The sequence below is a fragment of the Pinus tabuliformis genome, chromosome 4_2, assembly GCF_031772625.1.
Source record: "Pinus tabuliformis cultivar Carrire ecotype Pingquan chromosome 4_2, CPIR1, whole genome shotgun sequence".
In the NCBI taxonomy this organism is placed as follows: Eukaryota; Viridiplantae; Streptophyta; class Pinopsida; order Pinales; family Pinaceae; genus Pinus; species Pinus tabuliformis.
Window position 1 is genome coordinate 534,486,664 of NC_142304.1, and position 18,997 is coordinate 534,505,660.

General features: G+C 36.4%; 1 protein-coding gene across 1 annotated transcript in view; it reads left to right on the forward strand.

The window, feature by feature from the left end:
* The window catches only part of LOC149170401 (transcriptional corepressor LEUNIG-like), a 42,431-nt gene extending 35,800 nt beyond the window's left edge, over positions 1 to 6,631 (forward strand). The window contains exons 11-19 of the mRNA XM_089429010.1: positions 2,573 to 2,809; positions 3,050 to 3,295; positions 3,458 to 3,572; positions 3,780 to 3,889; positions 3,992 to 4,139; positions 5,278 to 5,432; positions 5,561 to 5,677; positions 5,942 to 6,148; positions 6,283 to 6,631. Of these exons, the coding sequence (XP_089285136.1) occupies positions 2,573 to 2,809; positions 3,050 to 3,295; positions 3,458 to 3,572; positions 3,780 to 3,889; positions 3,992 to 4,139; positions 5,278 to 5,432; positions 5,561 to 5,677; positions 5,942 to 6,148; positions 6,283 to 6,426 (1,479 nt within the window). The 3' untranslated portion in view covers positions 6,427 to 6,631. The remainder of the gene's footprint in view (positions 1 to 2,572; positions 2,810 to 3,049; positions 3,296 to 3,457; positions 3,573 to 3,779; positions 3,890 to 3,991; positions 4,140 to 5,277; positions 5,433 to 5,560; positions 5,678 to 5,941; positions 6,149 to 6,282) is intronic.
* The last annotated feature ends 12,366 nt before the right edge of the window (positions 6,632 to 18,997 follow it).

The following is an 18,997-nucleotide window of genomic DNA, read 5'->3' on the forward strand; positions in this document are numbered from 1 at the left end:
TAATTGCCAAGTATGATCCATCTGAAACTGTTCACAAAATATACTCCAATGACGATCCAGAAATTTAACTAGCTCTGAGAACAAATGGTCTTTAATGATTGCTATAGTTTGAATAGCAGGCTTATTTTAGTTTAATGCAGTACTAAAGAGCCGTACATTGAGTGTGGTGTTTATATGCTAGAGTGTGGAGCTTTCTCTTGTCATGATTTTTTTTCATCCCCCTCCTGTTTATTCATTTTTTTAACGAGAAAAACCTCGTGGAATCCCACACTCTTCCTGGAATATTTGGATCGAGGGTGGTTCAACTGCCAGCCACAATCAATGTTTTAAAACTCTGACTCAGACTCCGACTTGACCGAGGGTCGACTCCGACTCCGACTCCGACTCGGTATCGATTCGGTCGGCTCGATTTCAATGACTCGGTCGTTGTAAAAAATACATTAAATATATATATATATATTTTTTTTTTTAATAAAAAAACATAATTTTAAAGATTTTCATTCATGTTTCCAAACACACAGCATTAGAATATAGATAGAAGACAACATATGATCAAAGTAGGCTCATGAATATATCCATTATATCAAAATGGCACCCAGTGCACTGTACTAAACTTTAAACAAGCAACTAATCATAATTTGACTAATAACCACAGACTTGCCATGTCCTTTGATTCTTGTATTGCATTGCGTTCAAAGATTCCAAGTGTCACAATAATGCAAGGGAATGGTTGATTATGTTCAACTAGATTGAATCAATCATTGCAAATTTAAAGATACTATAAGTTGAATTCCAAAGCATGATCTATGGTGCTATACTGCTATGCTTCATGCTTGTTTATTTTTGATAATTATTCTCCATAGATTGCAGTTATTCTGGAGTGAATCTTGGGAGATTAGTATGTACTCTTTAGGAAGACTGATGGCTTGGGCTGATTTAGGCACTAATCTGTTAACTTGTATGCTGAATCTGAAATAGATGTAGGATTATAATGTACCTTCACAATCCCATTAGCCACTTTTAGCTACTAATCGATATTCATATAATCCTTCTATCATACTTTTTTCCTATTAATTATATGTGGAACAGTGGGGGTTTATATTTATCCGTGTACTTTTTATCATGTTTTTGAAGGCTGTAAAAGTAACATGTTGAAATGACAATCTATTTATCCTGGCCTTTTTGAGATCAGAATTCAGTCGAAAGTCACCTAAAATGTATCTTATTGACAAACAACACATGATAAAACTGTTTTCACAAGTTTGAAAACTGAAAACAGAGAATGGAATGTCAAGTAAAAGACTGAAAGAGTGCTCATGAGAAGTTGTTGGACAACTTCCTGGATGCCCACCATGCTTGGACAAAGAATATTGCAGCAATATGTAGGACAAAGAAAAAGCTGCACTGCTCATAGCATGCCAAGGACCTGCTGTGCTCTGTTAACTGGCCATCTATGCACATATTGTATATATTAGGAGTGTGTTAAGAGCCCAGTACGCAACCCGGCCGAGTTATTACGGACTCGGCTGAGCCGGCTGGGTTAATACCGAGCCAGCCGAGTTGTTAGACAACCCGGCCGGCTCGGTATTAACCCGGCTGGCTGAACCGTTTCCTAGGCCGGGTCATAGCTGGGGGGTCTGGCTCGGACCAACTCGGCCGAGTCGGTTCCGAGCCGGCCGTTTTTGAAAACACTGGCCACAATAGCGGCTGGTAAGCCTGAGGAACTTGACTGGATTTAAACCTTGTGACCTATGGCCTCCCTGTCAGTGATATTCATAGGGCAGCTGGTTCAACTGGTTGAGCTAACCTAGTCAAACACACATCCATTGACCACCAACCGTCGAAACATGTATCGTATTATGAACGAATTACTAGATCCCCTCCATAGGTCATATGCAATTATGTTATAACCAACCTAATGAATGCAGAAACGATACAGAATGCTGTGAAATGCGTCTCACTCTTGCTTACACCCGCGGGTCACGAAGAAAGATTTATAGATCTTATTCACAGCAACTCCTGTTTAACTACCTTGACATGTCACACTGGTTGGTTCGAAACGCGTCGACAAATGTCTTTCCTCATGTGATTTTCGCTGAAGCTTTGCTTACAACTATTATGGATCACAGAAGCCTCAATTCAATAAATGTCTCATATTCATCTACTAATGAAGAAGACAGTGAACCTCAGTGACAGAATCGAATGAAGCTTGTAGTTGAATAATATAATTTGTGAAAATAAAGATCCCAAGTGAGTCTACCAGACTGTCTCCTGGGCATATTTATCAGATATTGGCCTCCTTTTTTAATACTTGTCCAGTAACGGGGAATAATGGTAATTTGGACATAGAGTAATTTTAATTTATTGGAGCTCTGAAATTCCACGGACTTCACAAATTTTGTATTTTGGTTTAGACCTTGTTATTTTACCTGTACTATTAGATTTCATTGCTTTTAAGTTTTCAGTATATCAATAAATATGCTCTTGTCTTGGAAAAAGCTTGGTGGTTATCTTCTTTTAGGTATTCAGGAATCAGGATTAGTAATCCTTTAACAACTTATTTTATCTGCAGGTTAAAATGGCCCAGCAGCAGCAGCAGCAGCGGCAACAGCAGCAGCAACAACAGCATCTTGCACAACAAGCCCAGTCAACACAGCAGTCTGAAGTGGCCAATCCTCATCAACAGCAGGATAAGAGTGGAGCTGCACTTACAATTGATAGCAGCCTGTCAAACTCATTTCGTGGAAATGATCAGGTATATAGTATGATGGTGCCAAGTCCTAGTGCCAACAGTACCGGTCCAGGAAAGGTAATTGTGTAGAAGTCTAAGAAGCTCAAGAATATTTAGTTGGGTTGTATACGTTTGTTATGGTGTAGACCAGTACTGGCATATAAGATATAGTTCCATCTAGCATCTGGTCAATGATAATAGTTTTTATGTTTTTCTGAGTTAGATGAATGGAATTGACTCCAAAATGTCAAAGCTGCAAGATTTTCATCTTTTCCATTTGAAATGGGGCTTACCTTTGCCATGTTGTAATCTTGAAAGGATGCCTCCAAGAGTCAAACTGCAAGAAAAAGGAAGCAACCTGGTTCCTCTTCTGGTCCTGCAATTAGTTCTGGAACAGTGAATAATGCTGGCCCTTCCCCAAGCTCTGCACCCTCAACACCATCTACTCAGACACCTGGTGATGTGTTGTCTATGGCAGGTGCATTGCAGCACAATGCTAGCTCATCAAAGCCTCTACTTATGTATGGATCAGATGGGACACTTGCTTCCCCATCGAACCAATTGGTAAGGATATTAAAATTTATTTACAGTTCTGTAAATAATTTTACTAAGCTTAAATTGAAACTTCTTTAGCAGGTTTCCTAGCAAAGTATTCTAAAAATTGTTGCGTGCAGTCTCATGAGCACTCCATTTTGGCAGTATGATGATAAAGAACTTTAACTGTAGGTTGATATGGATCGCTTTGGGGAGGATGGATCGTTGGATGACAATGTGGAGTCATTTTTGCATGATGATACAGATCTAGGAGATCCAGCTGGGAGATGCATGGATGTCACTAAAGGTATGAGAAAAAGGTCCAAGCTAGAGCTGTACAAGTAGGAAGACTAGTACATCACTATAAGTGCTGCATCAAGCAAGGAATAGAGAGACTATTTGTAAATATTCTATCATTATTTGAGGTTCTGCTGATATTTGTTGGCATCCTCTGGCTTATGAGATGTTATAAATACCAATCATTTCAACACAAACACATTTTTTTAACTTAAAGGGTTTTCCTTTAGTGAGTTTGGTTGCCTTCGAGCTAGTACGAGTAAAGTTGTATGCTGCCACTTCTCTTCTGATGGTAAATTACTAGCCAGTGCTGGACATGAGAAGAAGGTAAGGAATGGTTGCCATCTACATGTCCGTCAATCAAAATTTAATTTGCACAAGGATTGGAGTGGTGACTAAGTTATTATGAAATATTATGTGGGAATGTAGGCAATGTTGTGGAATATGGAGACACTGGGAGTTGAAAGTACCCTTGAAGAGCATAACTTATTAATTATTGATGTGTGTTTTAGTTCCAACTCAGCTCGCTTGGCTACATCATCATTCAATAAAACAGTCAGGGTTTGGGATGCAAACAATGTCAGTATGCAATTCATTTCCCCTTTTCTGCTTCTGATATGGATATTAACTTATAGGTCATCAATCATGTGTTCAGAAGCAAATGTTTCCAAACAAAGATAAATGGGTCAATATTTGTTGTTCCAAATGATATATGCCCCAGATTATTATTTATTTCTGAAGAAAAATATCAATCTGGAAAAATTCACATGTTTGATCTTTGTACGTGTGTTACTTGGGAACTATCTATTTTTTGTTTCTTTATATATTTGAAACTTCTGGTACATGCCTGGGAAACATTGAACAAGGAAGACAATAAAATAATAGATTCCATACAGTTAACTTCTTTAGCTTTCAACATAAGTCATCATGAATAGAGAGAGATACTAACAAGAAAAATTCACGAAATCTCTTTTTATGGTACATTTTGATTTCGTTCATATGTTTCTCCTTTTTTCAAGTATTTTTTTACCTTTAAAAATTAAGAGATGGTTCAATTATCCCCTCTCAAATAATGCACATTAAGGGACTTGCAAGATAGGTTTGCTTCAGATCTTAGCAGCACATTTGATATATTGTTGCATCTTTCTAATGATCAAGGGCCTTGCATGATAGGTTTGCTTGAGATCTTAGTGGCATATTTGATATATTGTTGCAGCTTTCTAATACTGTTTTCCTCTTAAAGTTTGAAGACGAACAATTCATCCTCTCACAAAATGATGCTTGGCTTTTTCATTTTCTCTTGTATTTTTGTGACATAATGGGCTTAGAATTTTGTTTTCCTCCAGATCTTAGCATTGCTTTTGTTATAAATTCAAGCAAAATCTTCCATTCAATATGAAAATACATTTCTTGCTTGATTAACCATTTCATAAATACTAACCTTGGTTTAAATAAATTCTAAGTACACTAGTTTCTAGATGATAGCCATCTAGCACCTGTTGCTGCTTTCATTGATTGGGCTGCTTTGGTACCTTCTTGGCACATGCAAGCATTTGAATTTTATTTTATTTTAATTTTTGATAATAGATTTGGGTGGAGGATGGCCATTATAAGTTGATGTCATCTAAACAGTGGCCATTCTCTCTTAAAGAGTGGTTGCTCCCAAATCTTGTATTAGACAGGTCAAATCATTCTAACATATTGTTATTTGTTACAACCAAGCTATTCATTGAGAACGTTTACTGGTCATTTAGGAACTGTTATGTCTCTTGATTTCCATCCAAACAATGATCTTCTCTGCTCTTGTGATGGAGAAAATGAAATGCGTTATTGTAGTGTTAATCAGGGCATTTGCACAAGAACTTTTAAGGTGGGCATTTTTGATGTATATGTTTTTTAGCTCTGTTTAATTAATCACGGCGAATGCACTTATGCTAGATGAGATGCTGTACACATTAAATTCTGAAAGGCTTATTCTTGATTTCACTTACTTCACAGGGTGGTATGAGTCAAGTGCGATTTCAAACAGGAGTTGGTAGACTTCTTGCAGCTGCTGCAGAAAATGTTGTATCAATTTTTGATGTTGAGACTGAGCACCGTTTGCATTCTTTACAGGTATGCTTCGTGTTGTCTTGCATTGACATTTGGTCTTTTATTATGCACTCTAACTTGTAAGTAATATTGGATGAAGATTCTGAGTTTTCTGATTCTCTTAGTTCTGCTTAAATTGGTTTACTTAAGTTATCTGAACTTTCCACATGTGATGCCTTTATCTTTTTTTTTTCTTGAAAGTATTTTCAGTGAATGTAAACATTTATGTGATGTAGATAAAGAATTGGTTGGAAATGATCATCATATTTAATATATTTATTATTTCAGAGGCATACAAAGCCTGTACACTCAGTTTGCTGGGATACAAGTGGAGAATATTTGGCGTCTGTAAGTGAGGATTCTGTTAGGGTATGGTCTTTTCGTTCTGGAAAAGAAGGTGAATGTGTACATGAACTGAGCTGTAGTGGAAATAAATTCCATTCATGTGTCTTTCATCCAAGCTATCCAAAACTTTTGGTAATTGGATGCTATCAGGTTAGTCACATTCGGTATTTGACTTCAAAACTATTACTTTTTTAATATGGGCTTTTCTCCTTGTAAGAGTTGGTAACGATAGACTTTCTGATTGAGGTATGTGATTTGTTGATCGTTATTGTTTTTGTTTGCAGTCATTGGAGCTATGGAATATGGCAGAAAACAGGAGTATGACCCTCCCTGCACACGATGGCCTCATAGCCGCATTGGCAGTTTCCAATGCAACTGGCATGGTTGCTTCTGCGAGTCATGATAAGTGTGTAAAATTGTGGAAGTGAATGGCCTGATATAAATCAAAAAACCTTTATTCCCAGGTTGTTGGTTGTTAATGCAATCGTTTTGATCAGAACAATGGTGAGCCTCACATATTTGTTGCTTATTTTGTTTTTAGAGTAATAATTACTCTAATTATATGTAAATTAATAATCTTCCATAATTTATATGTAAATTTCCTGCCTGCCAACATTTTTGTTCTTCTGAAAATTCATTTCTTAAAGCGCATTGTCTCTTGGAGATTTGCTTCTAATCAGTTGTTCCTGTGTTAGTGTTTTACTCTAGAGGTTTTAGTTGTGATTCTTGGTCCTCCTAGAGTTGATACTAGATGTAATTGCATATTTTGAGCAAGAAGCCTGCATGTGGCTTTTCCTGATAAGTTGCAACAAGCTTGATGCCTTTTTTTTCTTCTGACGTTTCTTGAAATGCTCCCAAATGGATGGGTGGGGCACATGTGATCTTTTGTATACATAGCAAAAACACTAAGCTGGTAAATATTCATCATAGATATAAACTGTACTTTTGCTTCGGTTGTATTTGTATCAATAGTGCTGCTGCCACAAGTTCACTTCTGACTTGGAATTTTTTAAATTATGTTGCTTCTGAAAATGCTTCAGAGATTGATGTTTGGGATGGCGTTTTCTGACTTCCTTGGTAGGCAGAAACGTATGCATTGCAAATATTTTGGCTTTGCTTGTATTTTTGTGAAGGGAACCTGCTGGAATTATTTTTAATCTTCTTTCTTATTCATTCAGAATGCCTTTGTCTTGTTAAGATAACATATCCGTACAACAGTTTTTGTCACATCTTTGACATATGTCCAGCAAGTTGATTGTGGGCAACCTCTAAAAGAGGCCATGACCCAAAGCGAGTCACAGTGGATATTTTAGAGTGTCATATTCGTTGTGTTTGTATTTTAGATTTATTCCCTTAAGTGCATCGTCTCTTGGAGATTTGCATTTAATCAGTTGTTTCTGTGTTAGTGTTTTGACTCTCGAGGTTTTAGTTGTGATTCTTGGTCCTCCTAGTGTGGACACCAGATGTAGTTGCATATTTTCAGGAAGAAGCCTGCTTGCGGATTTTCCTGATAAGTTGAGGCAAACTTGATGTCTTTTCTTTTTCTTTTGATGTTTTTCGAAATGCACCAAAATGGATTGGTGGGGCACATGTGATTTTTCATATACATAGCAAAAATACTTATCTGTAAATATTCATCATAGATAAACCATACTTTTGCTTTGGTTGTATTTGTATCAATAGAGCTTCTGCCACAAGCTCGCTTGTGACTTAGTTTTTGTCGATTATGATGTTTCTGCAAATGCTTCAGAGATCGATGTTTGGGATGGCGTTTTTTTGACTTCCTAGTGTAAAACTGTAGTTTGCCTTTGCTTGTCTTTTTGTGAAAGGAGCCTGCTGTAATTATTTTTAATTTTCTTTCTTATCCACTCAGAATGTCTCTATCTTGTGCAAGGTAACATTTCTGGGCAACAGTGTTTGTCACATCTTTGACATATATTCAGCAAGTTGATTGTGGGCAACCTCTAAAAAGGGACATGACCCAAAGCTAGCCACAGTGGAAGATGATGACGCATGTCATATTTTCCCTGTTTATATTTAGATTTCTTTTCTGAGAGTGTTGAGTTTCATACTCTGCAGTTTTTCTATTGTTTGCTAGGTTATGTGAGCCTTGAGATGATTGATACACCTAACCTGTGGCTTGAGTAGCTGCGTTTTAGGGGCATCTAAGCAGTCAAAATCACCCGGGGATCGCACACGGCCTGGGCCACATCAGCGCTTAGCATGGCTGGGTTTTTGCCGATGGAGTTTCACACTGGTGACCTTTACACTATGGAGTGCTTTAACATAACACCTTGTCACTGTCTGCTCTACGCCCCATGGGATCATACTCTAGCAGTTTTTTAACCAAATTGGCAGCTAGTAGAAAATATTTTCCAGGGAAAGTTTTCTGGATATTGGGGTCCTCATGGGAAATACACTTTATCCCACTCTCTATCCCAGAAGCAAGAGTGAGTATGCTGGTATATTGCCAATCCCACTCTAATATCTGCAAACAACAGCTTGCTCACATGTGCAAACCCTACCCCATTTTGGAATTGAACTTGTGATCTCTGAGAAGAAAGCACATCCTAACAGCAAGGTCCCCTTGAACTGTGCTAAATTATGGGCGTTGGGGTCTGCCTGGAAAATATAAATTGTTCCACTCTTTAGGCCATAAGCAAGTAAGCAAGATTGACACTGTTAGTACCCTCACCATAATATCAACAAATAACAGTTTGCTCACATTTACATTTCCTACCTCCATATTTTTAGGACTCTTGCTTAATCCGTGGAACTTGAAAATTTCTCTGCAACTCGTTGAAAGGTCATCCAGCAACCACCGCACTCAAGCTCTTAGTGTTTTTATTGTTTGTACAATTAATTTATCCAGATGTTTTGAAACTTTAATGAGTCATTGAAATATCCTACTAACTTTTGTTCCTTACATATTGACATCAACTATCAAATTCCATGTGTAGATTCCTTTAATTTGTCTTATTTTAAACGAGGTTGCCAATATTGAGGAAATTTGAATGCCAATTTAAAGAATATGGGTTGAAAATATTCTTACCTAGCCATGCTATTGGAAGAATCAAATTCCAAAAGGATACAATTCTGTACAGACAATAAGCTCGCCTTATATGCTTTAGATCATATTCAATTTGTACACAATGCTGTGTCCTCGTTAAATCGTATTATACATCAACAACACAATACTATTATTGACCTCCATTTAGGGGAAGATAATCGATTTAAGAAGACATATAGATTAATCGATTTAAGAAGACATATAGATTAGTAATTCTCTAATTATGTAATAATGTTATCTTCAAATTTTTTTAATTTAAGATTTATTAAGTGTTAAGAGGGATTAAATCTCTTGAGATGAAAACTTCTTTTAAAGAGAAAAGAGATTTGATCCCTTTGAGTTTTTGGTGGATCTAGAGTTAAGATGGATAAGGCTTATAATATATATGTAATTGACATTAAAGTATAATATATATGTAATTGACATTGAAATATTTTTGTTATAATTCACATTCTCTATATTAAAATGTTAAAACATGGCCCTAATGTTTTTTCCTGTAAGCATACATCTAATTAATTTTATTATTTATATTTTCTAAAATATTACATATTAAAGCCGTATTAAGAATTGAAAGAATAACAAATTTCTCTCATATATTGAATTAGAGAGCAATTATTAATGAAATAACAAATTTCCTAAATTTTATCTCTCTATATATATATTTCATTTTAATATTAATATCTTTTACTCAATGTGCATATTGAAATATTTGATTTATAATCCACGTTAAATTTTTATTTGTTATTGATATTTTTAAAATCTTATATATCAACTCCATATTAAAAATGAAATAAATTACACATCTTCCTCTATATGGAAAGTGAAAATATAAGAATTTCTTTAATTTAAATTATATTTTTCTCTATATAAAGTAGATATAAAATTATGTTATTTAATATGGACATTGAAATATTTTATTTATGGTTGATAGTAAAATATTTTTTGCTTTAAATCTCACATGTAAAATGAATGTAGAATGAATTACACAAGATCCATCTTAACACTAGATCTATCAAGCGCGGAGAGGGATCAAATCTCTCGAGGTACAAACCTATTTTTTGAGTGCAAAACTTGAGGAAATGTTTGCACCTCGAGAGATTTGATCCCTCTCGACGCTTGATACATCCGGTGTTAAGATGGATCTAGGCTATTTTCAGTTGTGTGCCGTCATACAAAATTTGTTGAACATCTAATTATTTTGATAATTTTAAATATGCTAAATATGTTTATAAGATTAATTTGGTCAATTTAATTTTAAATTTTCCTAGTTACCTTAGTTTGTTGAGATGAGATGCGAGACACTGTTGTAACTTGAATGACGAACAATGATGAAATTCAAATTTTGAGTGCAAAGTGTCAATATAACAATTTTGATACATAGAAAATGTGAATATTAAGGATATAGTCAATTACAAACAATTTTCATTGCAATCAATTTGAAACTATTTTTTTCCATTTTCTCATATCAATCATATGAAAAGAGTAGCTGGAATCATAGACCATTCAAATATTTAACTCGAGCTATTGTAGCAAACAACATACATCGTCTCTATTGCTCTTTAATATTAATAGTAGTTCTCCAAAGTCAATCATTGTGACTTATAGAGTGTTAAACCCCAAATGATTTTCAATGGTAGTTATTTTCTATTACCGCGTTTGAATGCAAAGTAATTAACAATGTTGAATGATGGAAAATGGAAATGATAAGAATGTAGCTGATTATAAATTCAAGTAAGAAAACATTTTATTTAGGATGAAAATTCAAGTATTGTATTTATGGTTGAATAATTTTTATGTGCTTACACTAAGAGAGAGAGTGTATGTTTTGGGGGTGAGAAGGGGAGATAGAGATATAGATGGGGGAGAGGTAAGAAGAGAGACGCAAAGACAGGGAGGGAGGAAGAGATATGGATATGGAGAGAGAAATGTTTGAGAGAGAGGGAGGGGAAAGGGAGAGAGGGAAGGAGGGAGAGATAGATAGATATGGAGAGAGAGTGTGTATGTTTATGCGCTGAGATAGAGAAATAGAGAAGGAGAGAGAATGGGAGATAGAGATATAGATGGAGGTAGAGATGTGCTTACGCTGAAATCAATGCACACTATTAATCTAATTACTTTGAAATGAAGGTACATCATACATCTTGTTACATCAAATCAGAAATCAACATTTACACTAAAATCAATGCATCTAGTGTAAACAATCAAATAAGATTAGAAATCAGCATCTAAACTGAAATCAATGCATCTAGTGCAAGCAATCAAATAAGATTATAAATAAATATCTACACTAAAACCATTGCATGTAATGCAAGCAATCAAATATGAGTAGAAATCAACATCTACGCTGAAATCAATGCATCTAGTGTAAGGTATTAAATATGATTAGAAATAAACATCTACACTGAAATCAATGCATCTAGTGCAAGCGATCAAATAAAATTAGAAATCAATATCTACAATGAAACCAATGCATCCCGTGCAAGCAATCAAATAGGAGTAGAAATCAACATCGAGACTGAAATCAATGCATCCAGTGTAAAGTATTAAATAGAATTATAAATTGACATCTACACTGAAATCAATGCATATAGTGCATTGATCCAGGTGGATGTTGGTGGCCACCCACCTATCCCATTTGGACCCCCACAACCATCTCTTTCAGTGTTCTCAATTTCTTAAATTGTAACACAGTTTACTATTTTTAGCGGTTTTTTCGGGTCCTGAACTTCCGGAGCCGTTTTGAGGCCCTAAACGACGTTTTTTGGGAAATCTGGACCCATGTTGCCCTTCCCAAAGTGGTAGTGCTCAAATAGATCTTTCTAACGAGCTATTGTACACGTCAAACGGAGATTGTATGCCAAAGTTACGACCCCGGGAAATTGATGTACCAATTTACCCAAACGGGGCCCACAATTTGGCGTTTCATCTTCTAGGGTTAGGTTTTGGGATGTGAAGGGTTTTCCATTGTTTCTCAACAATAAATAGGCCTTCGAACCTCATTGTAACACAGTTCAGAGGCATGTAGCCACCACATCTCTTTTCAGAGATAAGCTACCATCGCCATAGCTGGTTTATTTCCATTACTGTTTGTAAGCATATTTCAGTATTTTACATTAATGAAATGAAGTATTATTTCCGCTGCATATCTGTGTTTATTATCTCTGTAATTTGTTGCGTTCTTGTTTAAGTCCAGATCATGCATGTGATCAAATAGGATTATATATCAACAACTACATTGAAATCAACACATCTATTTTAGTGAAAATCTAAAATATTCATGACTTTCTAGATCTAACTTCTCTGTCTATATTTGTCTCTATGAGACTCTTTCTTCTTCCCTCTCTCCACCTTCCATTCTGTGTTTATCTCCCTCCTCTCCTTCTCTCTCTTCCCCTCCCTCTCTCCCCTGTCTCACTCTATCTACCTCTCCCTAATTTTCTCTATCTTTCTCTTCTTTCCTCTCTCCCCCTGCCATCTATATTTATACCTCCCTCCATCTCTCCTTATTTGTCTCTCTATCTCAACCCCCTAAACATATGCCACGCTCTCTCTCTCTCCCCCATATCTATCTATATATCTATCTATCTCTCCCTCTTCCTTTCCATCTCTATCTCTTCCCCTTCTCTCTCTCTCTCTCTCTCTCTCTCTCTCACACACACACTGACTCTCCATCTCTCCCTTACCACTCCCTCTCCACCTTTCTCTCTCTATGTCTTTCTTTCCCTTCCAACTCCATCTCTCTCTCCTCTCTCAAGTCCTCTCTCTTTTTCCTTCCTCTCTCCCCTTCTCTCCCACCTCCCTCTGTCTCTGCCCCCATCATACACACACTCTCTCTCCACCCTCCAACTCTGTCACTATCTCCCTCCCTTAGTGTAGCCAAACACCACAGTGATGCATGAGACCTACGTGTTTGCGGGAAAAGGTATCCTCTTGATGCAATGATTTCATTGCTTAATATATAAAGGTGTTCATAGTCTACCCCCTCTAGATTTAAATTTGTGGCCTCCAAAGAAAACCTTGTGGGGACACTCAAGAGACGCTTCACAACATTTATGAATGACATCCTGTTAAACTTGTTGGCATAGAATGGTGCACTTCACTGAAGGGGATTTGAACTAAGCACTTGCTAACATGGATCTAGCCAAATGTCTAACAACATTGGTGATAATGGGTTGATCTTACTCTTTGGATTGTTTTATTCTAAGGAAAATGTCGCTGGAAAACATGTGTGGATGGCATTCCAAGTGAACCTGGGGGGTGTGTAGACTAGTGAATTTAACCCAGGGAGTTTTCGATTGAGACCCATTGGCATAGAATTAACTAAATGCTCAAAAACATTGAGAACAATTAGTTATAATATCTTGGGTCATATGTATGTCTTACCTATAAATCATTTTTAAATTGTGTGTGTGTGTGTTATTATGATGTTGGTGATTCTGGTTAATATCCATTGAGATTAAATTTGGCCCATTAGACTTTAAGAAAGACAAATAATTATTTGGTTTACTAAACTTAAGAAAAACATTCTTAATTCATTGTAGCTTTGATTAGTTAAAATCTTAGGACAATTGGTCTTCTAACAAATATTTTGAAATTGTGATTTAAAGTGGGTATATATATATATATGATGACGATGAAAAAGATGAAGATCATAATGGTGGTTAACATCCATCGAGAATACATTTGGTCCATTGGGTCTTAAGAAAGATAAATAATTATCTAGTTTGCTTTAAAAGTTTATTTGTGTTTGAAAAGTCTGAAAAGAAGCCTTTCTAAATCGTCATAATTTTGATGAGCCAAAATATTAAAACGGTTGGTATTATTGCATTGAGAAGCACTCTACAACACATTTTAAGGGATATTTGTAGGTGTAACGTAAGAAAGTATGTAAGCATTTTTTTTTTTTTTTTCCGAAGGTGGCAAAACCTATCAAACTCAGGTGTCAAACCAACAGTGAGGACAGCCATCTCTGGCTGCTATCCGCGAATGTCGGTTTGACTCATCACTGTTATCAAGGAAAACCACGCCACCTGTAATAACCCGCTGGTGGTCCGTAAGGGAGCAGGCTTTCACTCCTGCCAGATGCCTCTGGGTCTTGGGCCGTTAACTTGTTTCCTTACGTCCGAGGAAGACGAGCTCTTAGCCAAGCAGAAGCAGTGAACCCAATATATTTTATTTATATTAATATGTTTAATTTATAAAACAAAATTATGAATAATTTTTTTGAGGTGTAATGTAAGAAAGTATGTAAGCATTTTTACATGTGAACCCAATATATTCTATTTATATTAATATGTTTAATTTATAAAACAAAATTATGAATTAACTTTTTATATAAAAAAAAATCATAATACACATATCATGGGAGTGAATTCCTGGATCCCAATGACCTCACCATGCCACCATGGCAGCTGAGTTGTCTATGCGAAATCTCAACGCGCTACACTTGGTGAACAGAGTACACAACCCAACTCTGTCCATATGCTCGAGGACTCTTTCTCACTGGATCCACATTGCATAGCTTTGATACCCGACAACCTATTGTCGCAGAACGCGGAAAAGATAGATAGAGTGAAAACACAAAGGTTGTGAAAACTAACTTGCAGAGTACTTTGTTATGTTGAAGACATGGCGTTCTTTGGGACCGAGTGGCTAGTCTACAGAAACGGGCCCTGGTTGGGCACTGAGAATTCGCAGATATGGATGGCCCTAAAATGCATGAGTGGGTGAAGAAACAGTGGGAACCTATCTTGAAATATAATCCTAAAATTAGCGTTTTGATGAACAAGTGGTTTGGGTTTCATTTCCTCCATTCGGACGACGTCGATCGGATCCTAAAGACTCCATGGATAAATGGTAGAAGCTTTCTCCAGTTACACTGTTGGTATGTTAGATTCAACCCTTTATCAGAGGTTCCTCGCAGGCGGTTTATGTGGGCGAAATTACCTGGCCTTTTGTTAGAGTGATGGACAAAAAAACGACCATGGAAATTGGTGATGCAATTGGAAAGTTTGTATACATGGATCCAAAAAGCTTTGGGGCGAATGGACAAACGAGTTGCTTAGGTTCTTGTGGAAGTAAATTTTCTGGCAGCCTCCTTGTTGAAATTGACCTAATGTGGGGTTCCATCCGGTATACACAACACAGATTTTTGGGGTATCCCCTTTTGCTGTTTGATTTGTCATCACACTGGTCATGTAATGGCGAGATGCCCTCCCTCGATTGTTTTGGAAGCAGTTGACGCACGCTACACAATGGCATTGGTAGAGGTCTCAATTGGCGACATCGTCGGAAGAGGAGATGACGAATTCTCTAGGCATCTTATTATCTAGGTTTGTGCGTGGATACCACTATGTATCAATTTCCTCAACATATACGCCCCATATCGAAATATAAAGGAATTTTGCCAGTGGATGAATGCATGTGGTATTCTGAAAGCTGGTTCGTTGGTCATGGCAAACGATTATAATTTGACCATTTCCGAGGAGGAATGTTGGGGTTCAAAATGCCAACTGGATGCTTTGGGGGACATATTTTCAATGATAATCACTTGGTGGATATCAAGCCATCACATCTTTCTCCTACATGGAACAATGGTAGGGTGGAGTTTGAGTTTATTGGTAAGACACTGGATAGATTCATGCTACATGAAAATATATTGGAATCCTTGGGCCATGCGCGATCATGGGTTTCCCATGCTAGATTATTTGACCATGCACCCATCACTTTTCAGTGGATGGATGAAAGGCCGTGGAAAGGCCTTCCCTTCAAATTCAATAGGACATGGTTGGAAGATCAAGGTTTTGCAAGCTTGTCCGCGATTCTTTGAACTTGTTGGAGAAGTTTTAGGATAACTCAACATTGCATTTAATTATGGAGAAATTGTGGGCTCTTAAGAAGATTGTGAGAATTTGGGAGAGACATGAAAACCATAGTTTGAAAGAGGAATTGCTGGATTTTGATAAGGAGATCACTGACATCCATAACCTCATGGATCCTGTATGTCTGGAACAGGATCTGGTATCCTCCTTAAAAAAAATTGGAAATGGAAAAAAGAGAAATTTTGAAGATTCAGGAAGAAACGTGGCGATTAAAAAGCTGCGCTATCTGGATTAGAAAACAATTTTTTTCAACAATTTGGCTCTCATAGATGTAACACAAATACTTTTTGGAAAATTGAATCAGATTCTAGGGACATGGTTTATAATTTTGTTGATATTCATAAGGAAGCTGTAAAATATTTTCAGAGCATTTTTATGGAAAGACCTAATGTGGACATTGACAATCAGCTCTATTTCATTGACTCATATCCCACAGTGTTCATAGAAGCAGATATTATTGAAATTGATAAACCTATCACTATGGAGGAAATTTCTAGAGACAAATGTCCCGGTCTGGATGGCTAGATGGTTGAAATCCTTCTGCACTTCCTGGATATAATGGGTATGGACCTACTACGAATGGTGGAATAATCAAGAATACAATGTAAAGTGGATGGGGTGATTAATTCCACCTTTATTGCACTTATTCCAAAGTCCGCTTTTCCTAATACCTTCAAAGATTTTCGTCCTATTTCATTATGTAACATCACTTATAAATTGATATTGAAGATTATTATTTACACGATCAAAGAGAAGCTATCTTTCTTCATTACAAATTGCACTTATTCCAAAGTCCGCTTTTCCTAATACCTTCAAAGATTTTCGTCCTATTTCATTATGTAACATCACTTATAAATTGATATCGAAAATTATTATTTACACGATCAAAGAGAAGCTATCTTTCTTCATTACAAATTAGCAGTTTGGGTTTCTCATGAACTAACTAATATATGATGTTATTGCCATTGCCCAAGAGTGTATACATTCTATTAAGGTTGACAAGAAAGAAGCTCTAATTCTCAAATTGGACCTTCATAAAGCATACGATTGTGTTGATTAGACATATCTCCATTTGGTCCTTTTTAAAATCGGTTTGAGGTAGTAGATGGTTGATAGGATCATGGCCTGTGTCTCATATGTTAACTATGCCACCATTTTAATTAATGTTTTGCCATTGACATTCTTCTGGCCAAAGAGAGGGCTTCGACAATGATGTTCTTTGTCACCCTTATTGTTTATCTTGGTGATTGACGGTTTGAGTAGGAAGATCCGGGAGATGCATGCGAATGATCTATTTCATAGATTGCAGGTCATCAAGAGCTCCTCTGTCTCCCATCTCATGTTTGTGGAGAATGTACTGATTTTTGTAAGGTTTCCAAGCCACAATGGAGCTTCATCATCACCCATTTTGGGCAACCCACATGTTTATATGCCAACATCCACAAATATGTGTTGATTAAGGACTATGAGAACGATGAAACAATTGTGGATATTGCCAATTTATTTAGTATAAACACCTCTTTGTTGGATGATGGATTCACATATTTAGGAATCAGGCTGAAACCAAATGGCTACTGGGTCAAATATTGGTCGTGGAACATGGATAAATTTGAAAATTGACTTTTGCACTGGACCCATAGATGGCTTTCACTGGGCGGCAGGGATATTCTCATTCAATCTGTCTTGCAACATATATCTGTTTATTGGATGCATATGTTTTTATTACCTAGCAGTATTATCAACAACATTAAATCTAGTATGGCTAAGTTTTTATGGGTGGGAGCTAGTGGCAACACAAAGTTCCATCTGGTTCTTTTGTATGTTATATCTTGTGACAAAGAATATGGGAGTTGGGGTCTTAAAAGACATCGAAATATTTGGTTGGGCACTGCGTTTTAAGAGTCTCTCACGGGCTTTAATGGCTAATGGCATCTGACAAGATATCATTAAGAGGAAATATTTGAAAACGATGTCGATTTCTGAGTGGTTTAGATAGACTGGTTTTGATTCTCCTTCGAATGGGTATATATTTGGAATAGCTTCCAAAAAACCCAGTTGCTGGCTATTTAAGAATTTAAGCGGACTATGGCGTGCACGGAATGGATTGATTTTTGATGAATGTCCACTGGATATTGGCAAGTTAGTAAATCAAATATGTGCTCATTATGGTGAATACAACAAGAAGATGTTGAAAAACAAGCCTTACAGAAATAGGGACTGTAATCTAAATCTGGTGTATCCTACTGGGTATTTTGATGGGGCAGTGCAACAGGGTCGGTGTGGATGTGGAGAGTCTTATTGTTAAACTCAGAACACCATGTTCGTTGTTGCTGGTAAGGTGGAGAAGGAACCAACACTTGTGCAAAAGTAATTGCATTGTGGGGACTTACGTTCTCTGACAAAAGAATGAATCTGGAGCACATAAACATTCTTGGAGATGCAAAGGTCATCTTAGATTGGTCGATTAGTATGGAAAATATTTGTGTTCTCAATCTAGCAAATTGGATGAAACATATAATGAGTCCGAGGAAATCCTTTACAAGTGTCTCCTTCAGACATATATTTAGAGATCTTAATTCAATTGTAGACTCCCTCTTCAAAAGGGGCATTGGTGCGGTGCCAGGTTCCTTTTGTTACAATGTCCTCTGTAATGGCGATATTCAGGAAGAGGGCAGTCTACTGATTGGATAAATCTATTTCTTGGTTTTTTTGCACTCTGTTTTTTCTTTATATGTAATCGGTTTGCTTATATTTGCTTCTCTTAGAGACGGAATAGTTGAGACGGAATAGTTTATGTCTTGATAATAGGGGATGACTTTAATATTAGATTTTTCTAAACCTTTCTTAGATGATTGAGATATTTTTGATGCTTATTAGTAGAGAGGAATATGGGTATGATACAATGGATACATTTTGTTGGCAAATTTCTATGAGGCAGAATGTATTCTATATTAGTTATATCTATTTCATGTTATATGTATTTCATGTATTGATTTTATTTTATATTAATGGAAATGATTAATATTTTTTATATGAAAAAATAATAAT